This window comes from Peromyscus leucopus, chromosome 19 (genome assembly GCF_004664715.2).
Source record: "Peromyscus leucopus breed LL Stock chromosome 19, UCI_PerLeu_2.1, whole genome shotgun sequence".
Lineage (NCBI taxonomy): Eukaryota > Metazoa > Chordata > Mammalia > Rodentia > Cricetidae > Peromyscus > Peromyscus leucopus.
The window spans coordinates 37,710,251-37,726,947 of NC_051079.1; the positions used below are offsets into that span (position 1 = coordinate 37,710,251).

The 16,697-nt window shown below is 40.3% G+C and overlaps 1 protein-coding gene across 1 annotated transcript in view; it reads left to right on the forward strand.

Moving 5' to 3' along the window:
* Window positions 1-16,697, forward strand: part of Hsd17b4 (hydroxysteroid 17-beta dehydrogenase 4) — a 78,189-nt gene that overhangs the window by 47,188 nt on the left and 14,304 nt on the right. The window contains exons 15-22 of the mRNA XM_028871814.1: window positions 2,284-2,355; window positions 3,820-3,923; window positions 5,028-5,093; window positions 8,472-8,541; window positions 9,333-9,439; window positions 10,513-10,599; window positions 15,032-15,118; window positions 16,235-16,373. Of these exons, the coding sequence (XP_028727647.1) occupies window positions 2,284-2,355; window positions 3,820-3,923; window positions 5,028-5,093; window positions 8,472-8,541; window positions 9,333-9,439; window positions 10,513-10,599; window positions 15,032-15,118; window positions 16,235-16,373 (732 nt within the window). The remainder of the gene's footprint in view (window positions 1-2,283; window positions 2,356-3,819; window positions 3,924-5,027; window positions 5,094-8,471; window positions 8,542-9,332; window positions 9,440-10,512; window positions 10,600-15,031; window positions 15,119-16,234; window positions 16,374-16,697) is intronic.

The following is a 16,697-nucleotide window of genomic DNA, read 5'->3' on the forward strand; positions in this document are numbered from 1 at the left end:
CATATGTATTATATACAACTTTAGGTAAATAGAAAATAGTGTGATGCCTTGAGGCTTTATCAAACAACCTTAGAGCTGTTGGCCCCTCTTCCTGCCCCTCTTCCTTCTGTCTGATCTCTCCCTCCTCTGCAGTTGGATCCTTTTCCTCATTATTCCATTTTCCACCTCATATCAACTGTATTCTGCTGTTCCACTCCCATCCCCCTACTCGCCAGTTATTCCATTATACTTCACAGCTTTTGTGGTCATTACTCCATGTTGTAGGCTTGTATCTGAGGATTTGGAGCTGGGAACCACAGATGAGAGAGAACATGTAACCAACCCATATTTTTATTCTTTCACAATAATTTTATGTATTTTTTGATGTCAGAATGTTTGTATATTATATATGTATATTATATAATGTGTATATATTATATAACATATATTACCAAATAAGATTGTTAAAAACAAAGGAAGATTTGGTATCTTTTCACGTCATATAATGTAGAAGTCAGCAAGTAGACCCCCCCCAAGCCTTTCTATTTTACAAAAACTTTGAGCTTTGTAACTGCTTTTAAGGTGTAATGGCTTTGTTTCATTATGTTGCAGAATGCATTTCTAGTTTGTTTATTTAGTCTGAGCCAATACACAGTTGGTGGTGACTGTAGGATGCTTACCATTTTCAAGGTATAGCATCAGGTATTAGATGCTTTTTTGTTTTTTTTTAAATCTGGTTATGTTTGCTATTTTAGTGAAATATAAAATCTGCACCTCAGATCGTGTGTGTGTGTGTGTGTGTGTGTGTGTGTGTTGTGTGTGTGTGTGTGTGAGAGAGAGAGAGAGAGGGGGGGGGGAGGGAGGGAGGAGAGGTCATTTCATAAAGGTCCCTGCATGTTTCATGTATAGCCAGCCTAGTGGGTTCATTTGGTGAACCATTGTTAAAGTAAGTAGATGTGGATTAAATATTGCTCTTTGGGATTTTATAATATGAAAAGGGAGTAGATATATACTCCAAATGATTATAATTATATACTGATATAATAGGAACATATGGATAATACTTTTCTTGATTTCTTATACATTTTTAGCCTCAAGTTGTATTTTCTTGGTAGTTCTTTGTCTTCATTAGTAGTGTGTTTGTGTGTTTGTTATATAGTTTTAAAATTTTTTCTTTAGGAGGTAAGAATACTGATTTTAGATGCAAGCCAGAAATGGGAGTACCATTTTAATCCTAGCACTCTGGAGGTAGAGGCTGTGGGGATCTGAAGACAGTTTTCCCTAACTTAAGGATGAATCGCGAGTGTAGCAAGATTTGAGAATAGAGAAAGAGACAAGAAGGGTTGTCACAGGCCTTGAAACTCAGATGAAAAGTTTAGGCTCCTTTCAGAAGGCACTGAGGACTTCACTGCAGAGTCATAAACCGATCGTTTTGGGAAGGGTCCCACCGACAACCTTTGTGATGCTTTTTCTCCTTCACCGTCTCCCACCGGTAGATACTTGGGACGTTCTTTGATTCTCTGTGCATCTGGAATCTTTGCTTTCTGTTCATCTGCATGCCCACTCCTTCCTGACTTTGTCCCCCCTCACCTTCCCAGTGTCCTCTGCCTCCATTCCTGTTCTGCAAGGGACTTTCACCTCACTGCAGCCATGGTGCTGAATCTCAGATGCAAACGTGTTTGCTGTTTCCCTATGAAATCCTCAGATAGCTACCCGCGGACTTTGGGATTAAGTTAAAAGTGTACCAGTCTCTGTATATTCAAGTATTAATATCCACGGACTTGCTTTCCGTGAGTCAAAGCTGACATTCAGGTTGTGTGGTCGGGGCTGGGTGTTAGTCCCAGCTGTGTAGAAAAAAGAGAAAAACAGGTCTCAGGGAAATGATTTTTTTCTTCGACAATTTCGTACTTGTATATAGTACTGTCTGGTGATCCTCACTCCCTTCTTCCGTTCTCCCACCCTTCCCCACTTCCTCCTTCCCACACGCACCCCCCCCCCCGTTGTTATTTATATTTTTGTGATTGATTTTGTTATGTCACCCACGGAGTTTAACCAGTTAGTGAGGAATAAAATGTTCCAGAAAAGAATGCTTCGAAAGTGTTTCCCAGAAGCCGTAGAGATTTCAGAAGGAATGGGCTAAATGGGATTGGTGCTCACCCAATATTTAGATGCCAGCTGGACCTTGCAGGAGGAGTCACTGGAAAATATTTAAAACCATAACTTTTTAGCTTTGCTGAAGTAAGTGGGAACCATGGGAAATGCCTTGATGGCTTAATGTAATTATTTATCTTACTTTGATTTTAGGAGAATTGAAAAGTGAAACAGTTATTGCTGACATCTTGGATAAAGGATCTGGCATAGTGATTGTTATGGACGGTAACACGTTTATTATTCTTATAATATTGTTCGATTGATAGGCTTCATATGTAACGTACTTCATCACAGAGAATGATCCAGTTTGTATTCATTTTATAATTTGTAAGAGAGCAAAGTAAGCGTTTTAAAATTTATAGGGTCTTTAAGAAAAGTAAGGGAGGAGGGGGGTACACTGGGGCTAAGGCTGGGGCAGGTGGGGCATGCCAGTGGGTTGAAACAACAGAACCAAAGCACAGAAGTGAGACTCGTGTCCCTGTACCAATCTCGGGAAGAGTTGTGTCTGCTGCAGTAGGGTTGATGCATCTGGGCTGCGTCGTTGATGCTCTTTTAAGATTTACTAATTTATCATGTATACAGCGTTCTGCCTGCATGTCTGCCTGCACGCCAGAAGAGGGCACCAGATCTCACTATAGATGGTTGTGAGCCACCATGTGGTTGCTGGGAATTGAACTCAGGACCTCTGGAAGAACAGCCAGTGCTCTTAACCACTAAGCCATCCCTCCAGCCCATTGATGCTCTTTTATGTGTTAGCTATTTAGAGCTTGATTATTCTAGATTGCAGTTGAGTTTCTCAACTGCATTTAAGACTGTTGAACTCATAATATGGTTTAAACACCATAGCCACATTTTATCCGGGGTAGGAAAAAAGCTTATGGTAGTTTATAAGTATTGGGTTAATAAAGTGTAAGTAATTAAACATAAGCTAAAGACAGTGCAAAAATTTAAGTTTAATAAGAGGAAAAGAAATAGAGGTGATAATAGAAATAGAGCAAATAAAGTTTGCTCCTAAGAATAGTAGAAATGTCAGCTCTGCCTGACATGTCGTTTCTGAGGGAAATACTGGAGACCATGCCCATAGTCTTTGACTTACCATGGGGTTGCATCCTGTAAATACATTGAAGTTGAAATATCATTGGTAAAACTGTATTAAAAGCCATGAATGGTTGCATGATAATGATCTCAGCATTCAGTTGGCTGAGGCAGGAGGAACCTTTTTTGTATTGGGCACTCTTTTTCTGAGGGATAGAGTAGTGAACTAAACAGGCAGGATGGCATCCCTGGGGCCACTCCTCTGTCTCCGTTCCTGGTCACTGTCTCCTGAAGTCCCGTGCTCTTAGTGCTTTGACAGTGTTTCAGAGTTTGAGTGTGGTAGCTTGAACTGTCTTGAGGAATTGTTTGAAATGTTAGTGGCAGATAAAACTTGAGACATAGGTGGTAGTTGGGGATTTAAGAGGTCAAATCCCCACCGTTCATGGTGAAGGGCTGGGGCTCTTCCTGCCTTCAGAGACTGGAGGTGAACACACAGCACTAGAGCTTTGCAAACCCTCATGCTCGCTGTAAATGCTGCCCTTTGCACTGGCTGTATCTGATCTTTTTAACTAGTAAAGGAAGTGTTAAGCCCATCTTCATTAACTAGACATATTTTGTGTAATAATTCTTTTTTCTCTTTTGCTTCTTTTATAGTCCATTCTTATTCTGGGAAGGAACTTATATGTTACAATCAGTTCTCTATCTTTGTTGTTGGCTCTGGGGGCTTTGGTGGAAAACGGACATCAGAAAAACTCAAAGTAAGATTCTTTTGAGATATAATATTTATACATTTTTATGGGGCATATTATAGCAACTCAGTATATGTCAGGAAAAAGCATTTACATGTCCCGGAACATCGATCGTTTGTATGTCTTGGGGATTTCATACTCTTGATGTGTGTTGCTTGACCTCCCTACTGTCCTGGTCCCCCCCGGCTGGTCATGCCATTCCATTCCTTCCCACCACTCTTTCCTGTCCAGTGACCGTCGTCTCCTCTCCCTTTGGAAACCCACTTTTCACTATGCGTCTGTGTGTGGGTATGTGCGGGTGTCTGGGGAAGCAGAGGCAGCAGTCTTCCGGAGGGTGCTGGGAACCAAACTGGGGTCCCCTGCAAGAGCCGTATATACCCCATCTGCCGGGCTGCCTCTCTAGCCCCACCCCATTTCTATAAACTTGTAGTGGTCCTCCTGCCTCGGCTTCCCAGGGTGCTAGGGTTGTAGGAGTGAGTCACTCTGCCTAGCTTTCTTCACTCCTCTGTACTGAGTCTGTCTGTGGTAACTTTCGTCTCCCCGTCCCTTCTCCCTTCTCCCCCCCACACACTTAAAAGTAAGTGAAAAGTCTTTTTTGAAAAGCAGCAGCCTCTTCCTGTAGAGGTAGCCTCTCTCCTCGTGGCCTATAATGTAATTCCAATTACAGGGGAACCTGATGTCTCGGGCCTCCATGTGTACTTTCATTCCTATGTACACTCCACATAATTAATAATAAAATAATCAAATTTTAAAAAGCTGACAAAAATGTATTATTTTGTTAACATGGCAAATTAAAATATGTAAATTGTTTAATTCTTAGGGTTGTTATCATCTTTTTACACAGGAAAAACTGTCTTTTGTCCTCTGTGACCTGGAGAATAGTTCTGATAATATTTCTTATATTGAAAAGAGTCATTTTAGGGAAATTGTAATTTATAAAAAGCTAGGAGTTATGAAATTTTAAATGTCATTTTTCCCTGTATATAAAATATTGAAAAACCCTTTATCCAGTTTGCAGAGTTTATTACAATGACACATGGTTGTCTGTTGGATGTCAGTTTTGTTAGAGAATCACATATATTTGAGTTGACACGCAAGGTCTTTTGATTTCAGGCAGCTGTCGCTGTACCAAACCGACCTCCTGATGCTGTACTGAGAGATCCCACCTCACTGAATCAGGTGAGAAGAGTCGATCCACCTGGCTGTGATACTGCTCTGTTGAAAGTGTGGACACTCTGACTCTGTGTGTCTCTAGTAGAGTAACTAAGGCATCTTATTCCAAGCAAGGAAAAAAGAAACATCAGGCTTTGCTCTGTGGAGTTAAGGTCTTGGAGAAGGGCACTCCGTTGAGTGATCGGCAGAAGGGCACTCCACTGAGTGATCGGCAGAAAGGTTTGCCCGTGATGATTGGCTTTGCAGAAAGATGGTGTGTGGACGTTTCCTCCTGAGAGATGGAGGGCTTTCAGTTTGTCAAGGAAGAGGTTGAGAAGTATAGCAGAGCGTAGGAGAGGAGGAAGCGCGATGCATGTCAGGGTGTGTGAAGAGTGAAGTCACATTTATATTGGCGGGTAATGGAGGACAATGTGTATGGGCAGATCTTTACAAAAAAAATGGAAAAATTGTACTATTAGAGCATAAACTTTGTGCTGGGTTTTATACATTAGTAACATTTTAGTCAGCAAGCAAACTCAACTGTATGGTTTTAGCTCTACAAATGTTGCTTCTTGGATATACTGTTTAAATGTCTGTAGGAGAGTTTCTTCACTGGTAGTTGGCTTGACCGTACAAGTAAAACAAGTGTTTCAAGAAGACTGGATTTCTGTGCAGTGATGTAAAAAGGTCAAACAGTGAACAGCTCTCAATCCCAGGCATTGCGTTTGAAGAGAATGAGAAACAAGCTGTAGTCTCACAGATTCATGTCTAATGCTAATGATACTGTTAGGATTTCAGTTGTTGTTGAATAGGTTGTACTTTCCATTAAAATACAGTTCTTTATTAAAATCACCACTGTGCTAAATTGAAAGCAGATATGACCTCAAAACCAGCTCCTCTTTTGGGGGACCTTTCAGATTTAGGCCATCCCTTTACAGGGCTGAAAATTGAAGCTATCACAAATGCATCATAGGCCTGTCTGGGTCACTTGTGTGGACCAGGAAATGCGAATTTTCAGTAAGTGGTACTGAAAGGGATCCTGGTAAAATCTTTAGACATTAAAGATGATGAAAATAACCTTGATCGTCTGAAAGACAACCGTGAAGTAACTTGCAGAAGAAGATAGATGGGCATCAGATTCCTCCAGAGCAGGGCAGAAATGGGGCACCATTCTTGAGAAATAAAAGTTTGTGTCAACCCAGCTGTCCTTCAAGAACATTCCACACGGAGGAGGGACTTCATCTAACCAAGTACTGACTGAGGAACACTGCCAGAAGGATGAATGGGCAAGTGCAAACCCAGGACTAGGCTAGAGACTGGAAGGGCAGAAGTGACGCTCATTGGCAGATGCTCGAGAGAGTACAAGTGATACATCCCTATGGGACCATAAAAGGAATCCAGAGACACACTGCTCTTAAGGACACATGGGAGGTGAACGGCAGCAATTAAAAACAAACACAACTGAGTAATAAGTTGAGAAACTGAGGAAGAAAAAGAACAATGAAATAGAAAATGAAGGGGATTGGAGAGATGGCTTGGGTTAAGAGCACTGGCTGCTCTTCCAGAGGACCCAGGGTCAATTCTCAGCTCCTTTGTGGTGATGGTAGCTCACAACCTTCTGTAACTCCAGCACTTTCTTCTGGCCTCTGTGGGCACTAGGCATGCATGTGGTGCACAGACATACGTGCAGGCCAAGCATCCATACACATAAAACTAAGTCAGTCCAAGAGAAAAGAAAATGAAAATCAGGGCAGGCAGGAACTGAGAGGATAGGTAGAGAATAGTTGGGAGAAAGACTCAAAAGGATCCATCGTCCTAGACAGAGAGAAAACTGTCAGCAGCCGTGACAATAGCACTGAGATGCAGTCCTGTAAAACTACACATCTGTTTACCTCTGTGTACGCCGTTCATAACGGTGATGGCTTGGCTTCCAAGATTGCTAGTTTGGAGCTGTGGCATCCTTTCCCCATAGCAAAGGGCTATTTGCTACTTCCTTAATGGATAGCTGTAGGGAGTACTGTAGGGAGGTGTATTGCTTTGGAAAGTTTTTTTTTTTTTTTAAGCTTTCTATGTCTCGCAGGGCCTCAAATTCCCCCTTGGTGCTTTTCATTCATCAGGTAGCTCTTAGGGAATATTTTTGTCTTATCCTCTTCTCCAAAAGAGAAGCTTTCTGGGGCTTGCATCCACAGGCATGCATACTTTGTCCTCTGTGTAGATAGGGCTCTAATCAAGTGCTAATCAGAGACTTTGTTGACTTACACTGTTGCTAAAGCCTTATAAAAAGATTTAGAAATTGCTAATGTTTACGGAGGCAATACCCATGAGTTTTTATCTCATTTAATTTCTCTAGTTCTTTGAAATTGAGTCTTCTAGCTTGAGGCTTATCTTGGTAGAGAAACTTGCTTAGCAGTGTTAGGGATGGATGTGAACCCAGCTCCCTCTGGAATCAAAGTCCATTATGTAGCCCATGTCTGACATCTTCCCTTTGTGGCCCTGAGATGTGTTGTTTTTCATAGTATACACAATAGTGAGTAGTGCATAGTTTCCTAGTGTTTACTGTTTGTATACACCTTTTGGAAAAACCAGCCATTTAATTTTCTAACACACAGAATCTTATATTTAAAAGACCACAACTGCAGGAAAGAATACTGAGCCACTGACAAGTGAAATTTTCTCAAAAGGAGACTTGTGAAGGAAAAGATGTTGAGGCAGGTCCGACGAACTGTAACAAGCTATTATAAAGATGCATAAACACCCAGCTGCCGGTGAATTTCCTCCCTTCAATTCTGGAGAGCACTCTAGTTTAAAACCTCACAGTTTAAATACCAGAAAATGACGGCTTTCCCTGTTGTTGCCCACGTTTTCCTGCTTGTTTTACCTATGTAAATTAGTAGTGTGCAGACTGAGCTCTATATACAGAGTCAGGCTGGCAAGCTATGGGTTTGTTTTTGTGCACGAGTTGATATTCAGGATTTAATGTGCCAGAAAGATGAAAGTTTGTGAGAAGTCTTTGACATTTATCTATCTGTCCATTATTATGTTATAGACTAAAAATTAAAAAACCCATTAAGAAAATTAGCAGATTCTGATTGGCTAAAAGAGACTTTAAACCCTTACCTGTCTACATTGGGTTTTCACTTTCTGTGAATTTCCTCTTAGGCAGTGGGGTGTAATTCTTGTCTTCCTTTCTTATTGCTTTAATCCCTCACTACTGATTACAGCAAAAGACCTTATTAAAACTTAAAGTTACAGGTAATCTTGTTTTGTAAAAATTAGTTATCTTTTAGATCACAGTCTAGATTTATGTACATTATACATTTTAATCAATAGTTGGCCATGCTTCCTGTCCTACACTGAATGCTTTCTCAGGAAACACCGAATTACAGTGATCGTTTTTCTCTGCAGGCTGCTTTGTACCGCCTCAGTGGAGACTGGAATCCTTTGCACATCGACCCTAACTTTGCTAGCATTGCCGGTGAGTTGTAAATTCTGCGAGTCACTGAACAATATTAGCTCAGTTAACTACCTCTACACTTAAGGAAAGTGCTGCTTATGACTGGTAATTCGGATGGCATTTAGAAGACAGTTCTTGTATTTATACAAAGACTGTAGAAACGTATGAAGTAGTCAGAAAACCGTGTGTGGTTTGCTTCAAATTCAGATGGTGGATTGAAGCTGCTGCTGGTGAAGGCCTAGGATAAAGCTTTGGGGAAGGATGTGAGCTATCACAGTGGTGGGGGCAAGGTCATTAGGGGGAACACGAGCTTGAAAGTTTAGAAAGGTATATGAAATCACTCACTGTGATTTGCTTCACACAAAATGAAAAAGTTCTTTGTGTTCCCAAGATTTTTCAAAAATAGTTTTTGTCATTTATATCTTAATTTTTCCCTAGGAAGGAGTAAGGAGTAAGTACTGTTTACAGAACTTTTTTTTTTTAAAGATACAGTCTCAATCTGTAGCGTGGCTAGGTTGGAACTTACTGTGTAGTAGCCAGCGCATGGCCTTGAAACTTAGAGACTATAGCTCTATGCCTACTTCTCTGTTCCTTTTCCTCCATCCATTCTATGTGCATGAAATCTATTGAGTGGTGCCATTCATGCTTCTCTGGCATGCTGTCTTCTACTTTTGTTAATATATGGTATAATTCATGGTAAAATTGCAGTTTAAAAGACACTAAAATGTTGAATTAAATATATGAACTCTAAGAATACATTAATACAGCACTTTTTCAATATATATATAAAAATTATCCCATTTTTTTTTTAGGTTTTGAGAAGCCCATATTACATGGATTATGTACCTTTGGATTTTCTGCAAGGCATGTTTTGCAGCAGTTTGCAGATAATGATGTGTCAAGATTCAAGGCGATTAAGGTATATGTCTCTTGCATAATTTTTTTACTGGGAGGGGCATATTGAGACAGGGTTTCTCTGTGTAGTCCTGACTGTCCTGGAACTCACTCTGTAGACCAGGCTGGCCTTGAACTCACAGAGATTCACCTGCTTCTCTGGAGTGCTGTGATTAAAGGTGTAGACCACCTCTGCCCAGCCTCACATACGTACTTTTGAAACTCTACATTTTTCTTAACAGAAGATGTTGGGGGCTGAGTTTGAACTCTGTAACACCACCTGCAGCACTGATGGGACTTAACCATTTTAGTTTTGTGCTTACCGGTTGATTTCAAGATTTTACTCTTTACTCACTTGGTTAATAACAAAGGAAAATGTTTCTGCCTACAGTATTTCTGTCTAAGTCATAAATTGTGTGCTTGAAAGGCCCTATGGCGGTGTCAAATGGCTTTCAAAGTATTTATTAATTTATTCTCCATGCAAGCGCAATGATACATTTTCTGATGCCTGAACCTTAATAACACTCATTATTTTCATGCTTTTTATGTAATCACAATTAGTTTTTTTTAGTTCAGTAATGTGAGTATAGATTCACACAGTAGCATAAATGATCCTGCTCTAAAATGTGGAAATATTTTGTTCTGTGTACTCACTGACGCCTTCAGCTCCCAGATTAATTAGTACTACTTTGAACTCCAAATTGTTCTGGTGGTTGCCGGTATCACTACCTGATAGGATTATGGGTTTGGTTTTTGGTTTGTCATGAGAAAATGCTGCTCACTGATGCTGCCTTTTCTTCTTTTCTTTCATTATTGGGAATTGAATTTACCATAACCTGGGCAAGCACTGGCTCCACCTGTGAGCTGCATCCCCAGCCCTGGTTCTCTTGTTCTGAGAGAAAAGAACTAGCTTCTTGTGTGTGTGCGTGACTGTCAGCATCCTTTATTAGTTTCTACATTTTTGATGTCTTCTGTAAAGCTTAATGTATTTAAATCTCTATTTTTTTCCTTTTATGCTGGCCTTCCCTCACATTTCCCTTCCAAGTAGAAGAGTTTCATTTAAAAACATTTTTAATGCTAAAACTCTTATTTTAATAGGTTCGTTTTGCCAAACCAGTGTATCCCGGGCAAACTCTACAAACTGAGATGTGGAAGGAAGGAAACAGAATTCATTTTCAAACCAAGGTATGAATCACGGAGTTGGAAGTATGTCCCGTGTGACCCTTCACCACACACTCTCATTTTGTTAATAATAATCCTGCTACCATTTTGTGGTTTGTAATAGGAATGAATCTCTGATAAACTTGGGAGTACTTTTAAAGTTAATGCTGACTTTTAGTTGAAACTAAGATTCCTCATGTACCTTTAAAATTTTTTTTCTCTCACTAATGAGATATCTTGCAGCTTAGCTCAAAAGAATCAGAACAGAGTTTATCTAGTTTAACAGGAAAGGCATTGGAAACACATTTTGTTGTGTTAGAGGCACTGCTACTGTGTTCTAGAGAACTCTGAGGTTGGAGCCTTAAGTTTTTCCCTGGACAGAAACCATGTGTTATTGATTTCTCTCTCTCTCTCTCTCTCTCTCTCTCTCTCTCTCTTAAGTTTTTCCCTGGACAGAAACCATGTGTTATTGATTTCTCTCTCTCTCTCTCTCTCTCTCTCTCTCTCTCTCTCTCTCTCTCTCTCACACACACACACACACACACACACAAATCTATAAATTAATATTTATATCATAGAGCCTGGGCCTAATTAATAATTGCCAAGCCAATTAAGGTGTTTCTCTGTTGATTTAAGTAATTTTGAGGGTGACTTAGTGGTTCTCCAGAAAAGCACTAAAAGGACATTCAACATTGTTTCATTATAAACAGTTTAAAAAGCAACTTTTGTTGCCATTGTTAAGCAGCTAATAGCTTTTTGTGGGTTCCTCTGTGTTACATAGAGCAGGCCTAAGTACTCCAATAATGACAGTAAGGCTTCTCTTGATGGAGATGCTGTAAACACTGTTGTCTTCAATAGCAACTTTCAGTAACAACTCTGCATTGAAGCATAAGAAAATCTTGATGTCACTAATGACTTGCTGATGGCCACACAGAGGGCATTTGAGCAGGTGCACACACCCAGCTCCATGTGGCCCCCAAACTTTTTGCTGTAGTTTATTCCTCCAGGAACTGGTAAGTTAGCAGAATTCTGCTTTAGTATCAATGTCTTCCTGCTGATGACAGCCTGTTCATGCTTTAGGGATATCATTTGTTTTATTTTGCAAATTTCTTCTATATTAAAGACCTCAGTATGAGTTTTGCCTTACCCTAGGACAGTCTCTCTCAGAATTTTTTTTAAACAGAATCTTATTTTGTAGCCCATTAGAACTTTCAGTCCTCCCAATCCTGTCTCTGCCTTCAAAGTGCTGGCAAAGTACACATGCACTGCCAAGCTCAGCTCATGTCGTACCTTACACACTATCCTTCATTCCCACTTTTACGTGCACACGCCCTGGCTTTCTCTGAAACCTCCTTTCACTCAAATCTTTGCCTCCTGTTCTTCAACTCTCTCATTTTCTAATCGTCTTACCTAAAATGTTGGTGGTGGAGTCAGGGTACTTGGCCTGGTACTTGGGGTTGAACCCAGGGTGTTGCCCATGTTAGGCAAATACTGTATAACCCCAGCCCCAGGGTTCAGAGTCTTTCTGGAAAATTCACATGTGCCAATGGGCCGGGAATGTAGCTCAGAGACAGAGCACTTATCTGTTGCACACTAGGCCCTGGGTGAAGAAAGCAAGAAAGACACAGACCCAAAAGAACATGAACTCCAAAGTGTGTGGACCACGACACCACATGAAACGTTATAGGTTCTTGTTTTCACACAACCCCAGCATGAACAGTGCACGGGCACTTTCCGTGAGCTTAAAGAGCTGAGAAATAACCTAAATGCCATGTGTGCTTCCCATTTTAAATGGCTCTAAACGTGCTTTCTCTTTGCAGAGTATTTTCTCCTTCTCTCGTAATTATAGGGACATAGAAGACTCCCACCTCGATTCCCTCCTTTCCAGTGTATTTTAAGAAACATTTAAAACAAGTATTTCAGAACTCTCTGCTCATGTGCTTACAAAAAAGCAATTTGCTAAAGTGTATTTTGTTTTTTCCTTAATTGTGTCTGTGCTTTTTACTGTGCATATATATATATAATAAAAAGAGCACATTGCTGGGAAGGTATTTTTCCTCCTTTCAAGAATGAAGGGAGGGGGCTAGAGAGATGGCTCAGAGGTTAAGAGCACTGGTTGTTTTTCCAGAGGTCCTGAGTTCAATTCCCAGCACCCACCTGATGACTCACAACCATCTGTAATGAGATCCAGTGCCCTCTTCTGGCCTGCAGACAGAACACTGTATACATAATAAATAAATAAATCTTAAAAAAAAAAAATGAAGGGAGGTAGTCAAGGGGGATTAGTTAAAATCAAAGTTGTAACAATTGCTACCTTCACTTTTGGAAACTCGTCCTCTATATTGTAAATCCTTTGTTTTTTTATGAGATGGTGTTTTGCTATAGCACAGTATGTACAGAAATGTGCTTTCTTAGTCCTGGTTGGCCTGGAACTTGAAGTTCTCTTGCTTTAGCCTTTTTTTCTTTTATTTAAGAATTTTTTTTTATTTATTTTACATACCAACCACAGTTTCCCCTGTCATCCCTCCTCCTGCTCACTCCACTCCTCACCCCCACTTCTAAAAGGATAAATTCTCTCATGAGGGGACAGGGAAGCCTGGTACATGCAGTTGAGGCAGGACCAAGCCCCTCCCCGCTGCATCAAGGCTGAGCAAGGCATCCCACCATAGGTAATGGGCTTTAAAAAGCCAGCTCATGCACCAGGGGTAGATCCTGATCCCACTGCCAGGGGCCCCTCAAACAGACCCAGCTACACAACTGTCTCTCATATGCAGAGGGCCTAGTCCGGTCTCATGCAGGTTCCACAGCTGTCGATCTAAAGTTTGTGAGTTCCTATGAGTTTGGTTCAGTTGTCTCTGTAGATTTCCCCATCATAATCTTGACCTCCTCCTTGCTCATATAATCCCTCTTCTCTTTCTTCGACCAGAAGGACTCCTGGAGCGCCTCCTGGTACTTTGTTGTGGATCTTTGCATCTGCTGGATGAAGGCTCTGTGATGTCAGGGTATCTGATTACCAGGGTAGGCCAGTTCAGGCACCCTCTCCACTATTGCTAGTAGTCTAGTCTGGGGTTGTCCTTGTGGATTCCTGGGAATTTCTCTAGCACCAGGTTTCTCCCTAACCACATAATGTCTCCCTGTATCAAGATATCTCTTTCATTGCTCTCCCACTCTGTCCCTCCCTCAGCTTGACCATCCCTCACCCTCATGTTCTCATGTCCCATCCCCTCCCCTCTTTTGCCCCCCCCCCATCCCCAGTTTACTCATGGAGATTTTCTCTGTTTCCTCTTCCCAAAGTGATCCATGCATCCCTCTTAGGGTCCTCCTTGTTTCCTAGCTTCTTTGGAGCTGTGGGTTGTAGTCTGATTATCCTTTACTTTACATCTAGTATCCGCTTAGGAGTGAGTACATACCATGCTTGTCTTTCTGAGTCTGCGTTACCTCACTCAGGATGATATTTTCTAGTTCCATTCATTTGCCTGCAAATTTCATGATGTCCTTTTGTTTCACTTGCTTCAGCCTTTTGGGTGCTAACATTACAAGCCTGGCTGACAGTAGTGTTCTTACGGAAGAATAGTTACTGAAATAATTTGAAGTACAGGATTAGGAATGAGAGTTTCTTTAATGGCAGGTTACTTGGATACTTACTTCATGCCGTATACACTTGTGACTTGAAATAGGATCCAGAATTATGACTTTACAAACACTGTCATCTGTTCCTAGCCAGTTTTAACCTATATCAACAGAACAAATTTGCTCCATATGGGGGATCATGATACACCCTCTCCTATTTTCAACAGTTGACCACTTACTCTGGCTCCTCTCAAAATACACTGGGCTTGGGAAAAGAAAAATCTCCAAAATACCAGAGCCCAGGCTCTATCCTAGATCATTTAAATTAGTATTTAGGTTTTAAAAAATTTGTTTTTATTACTTTTAACTTATGTGTCGGTGTGTGTTTCTGTATATGGGCATGTGCATGTGAGTGCAGGTGCTCACGGAAGCCTGAGGGGTCGGATCTCCTGGCGCTCAAGTTGCAGATGATTGTGAGCTGCCTGATGTGGGTGTTGGGAGCTAAACTGGGGTCTTGAGCAAGAGTAAGCAGAAAATGCTCTTAGTCACTAAGCCATCTCTCCAGCTCCATTAATTGGTGTTTTGGAAGATGAAACCTGATCATAGTTTTTCTTTCTCTTTTCCCCTTCTTTAAAGGTTACCAGTTGATTCTATATCCAGGCTTAGTAACAACTGCATTAATTCAGAAAATCTTCATGTCTATTATTTTGTTATTTACAGCCTTGACCTTCTGTTTTATTTGGCTCACTAGTTTTTTTTGTTTGTTTGTTTGTTTAATTTCAAAGATAAATATGAGGTTTCCTTAAAATGAGTGTAGTGTTTCAGGATGGAGCTGTAAACAGTCAGAGTGAACTGTCTTTCTTCCTACCCTGCTTCTGTTCTTCAGGTCCAAGAGACTGGAGACATTGTCATTTCCAATGCTTATGTGGATCTTGTGCCTACATCTGGAGTTTCAGCTCAGACACCTTCTAAGGTAGGCTGCAAAGGTTGGTACCCAGTCACTTCTGGTACTTAGTCACTTAGTTAATGTCACTTCAGGATTTTCAGGCTACTTCCTTTAGCTATGAAAAGCCTCTTGAAGAAATGACGTAATTTAAAATGATTGGGATAAAATAAATATTTTGACAACTTAGAGGTTTAAAAACCTTTGCAGAATATTGGAATAATTTTAAGAGGAAATAGTTCTCTGTTTTAATGAGAAATCTTGAAAAGTATTTGGAGAAAAAAAAAGGTGAAAAGCTAAGTAACCTATTCTTTTTTCTTGATTTAAAGGTTTGTATGCAGATATGAAGACAGTAGCATGTCTTATTTATTAAAATATTAATATTTTATAAGGTTAAGGCTTTTGATAAAAATATTTGTATCCTATGTCCAAAATATTAACTTAATAATGTTGAGACATTCATATCCATGATCTTTTACCTTTGTAAACTATGTTGTTACATAACTAACAAGAATTAACATCCTTGTAAGAATAATCTAAGGTCCAAGCATATGATATCTTCTAGCCAAAAGAAATTAAAGGCTTCATGGAATTTACTCCTGATTATTTGCTCAGGGTTTTTGAGAACTTAATTAGATCTAGGGGGACAGTTTCCTCTTTTTTCAATTAATTGACTTGTGTGGGGAGTGAGCAGGCACACATGCGGAGGTTGCCATCAGATGTCTTCCTCAATTGCTTCTCCCCCTTATTTTTTAGACAAGGTGCCCCACTGAACCTGGACCATACCATTTTAGCTAGACTGGCTTCCCAGCGAGCCCCTGGACCAGTGCTGGCGATAGAAGGTGCATTACCATGACCAGCTTTTAACATTGGTGCTTGGGATTCAAATCAGGACCTCATGGTTTTACAGGAGGCACTTTACCCCATATTTCTAATATTATTTTCAGCTTATAGTTAAAAATAGAATTTTCTGAGAAGGTAAACCAGTTCTGGGTTGTATAATACAAGGAAAATGTGCAATAAGCCTAGTGTGAAGAAAATAGTTTAGCTGTGTTATTTATGAGCCGGATAAAAATCACTTCTCTTGCTGGTGTTTGTAATAATTTCTTTGTGAAGTTTTCCAATGAACTTTCTTCTTTTTGTCAGGGTGGGGAGCTTCAGAGTGCTCTCGTGTTTGGGGAAATAGGTCGCCGCCTTAAGGACGTTGGACATGATGTGGTAAAGAAAGTAAATGCTGTGTTTGAATGGCATATCACAAAAGGTGGAAATATTGCAGCCAAGTGGAGTAAGTGATATTTCTGACTTTATATTAGTCTAGGGTAACTTTTAGTGGAGATAGAGTATATTTTATAATTGATAATAGTCTCTTTGAAAGCAGGTAAATCTGACCTACATAGTTTTTTGTTTTCCATGAGAACTGATAGGTCTCAGGACATTTAAAGGCATGCATTTTTTTTCTCCTTAAATTACATATGCCATTTGGCAATTTCATGCACATATATAATGCATTCTAATACTCTGACCCACCCTAACCTTTTAAACCTCTTCTACCTGCCAATTCCTCACCCACATTCGTATCTTTTTGTTTTGTGACCCACTGATTTTAAGC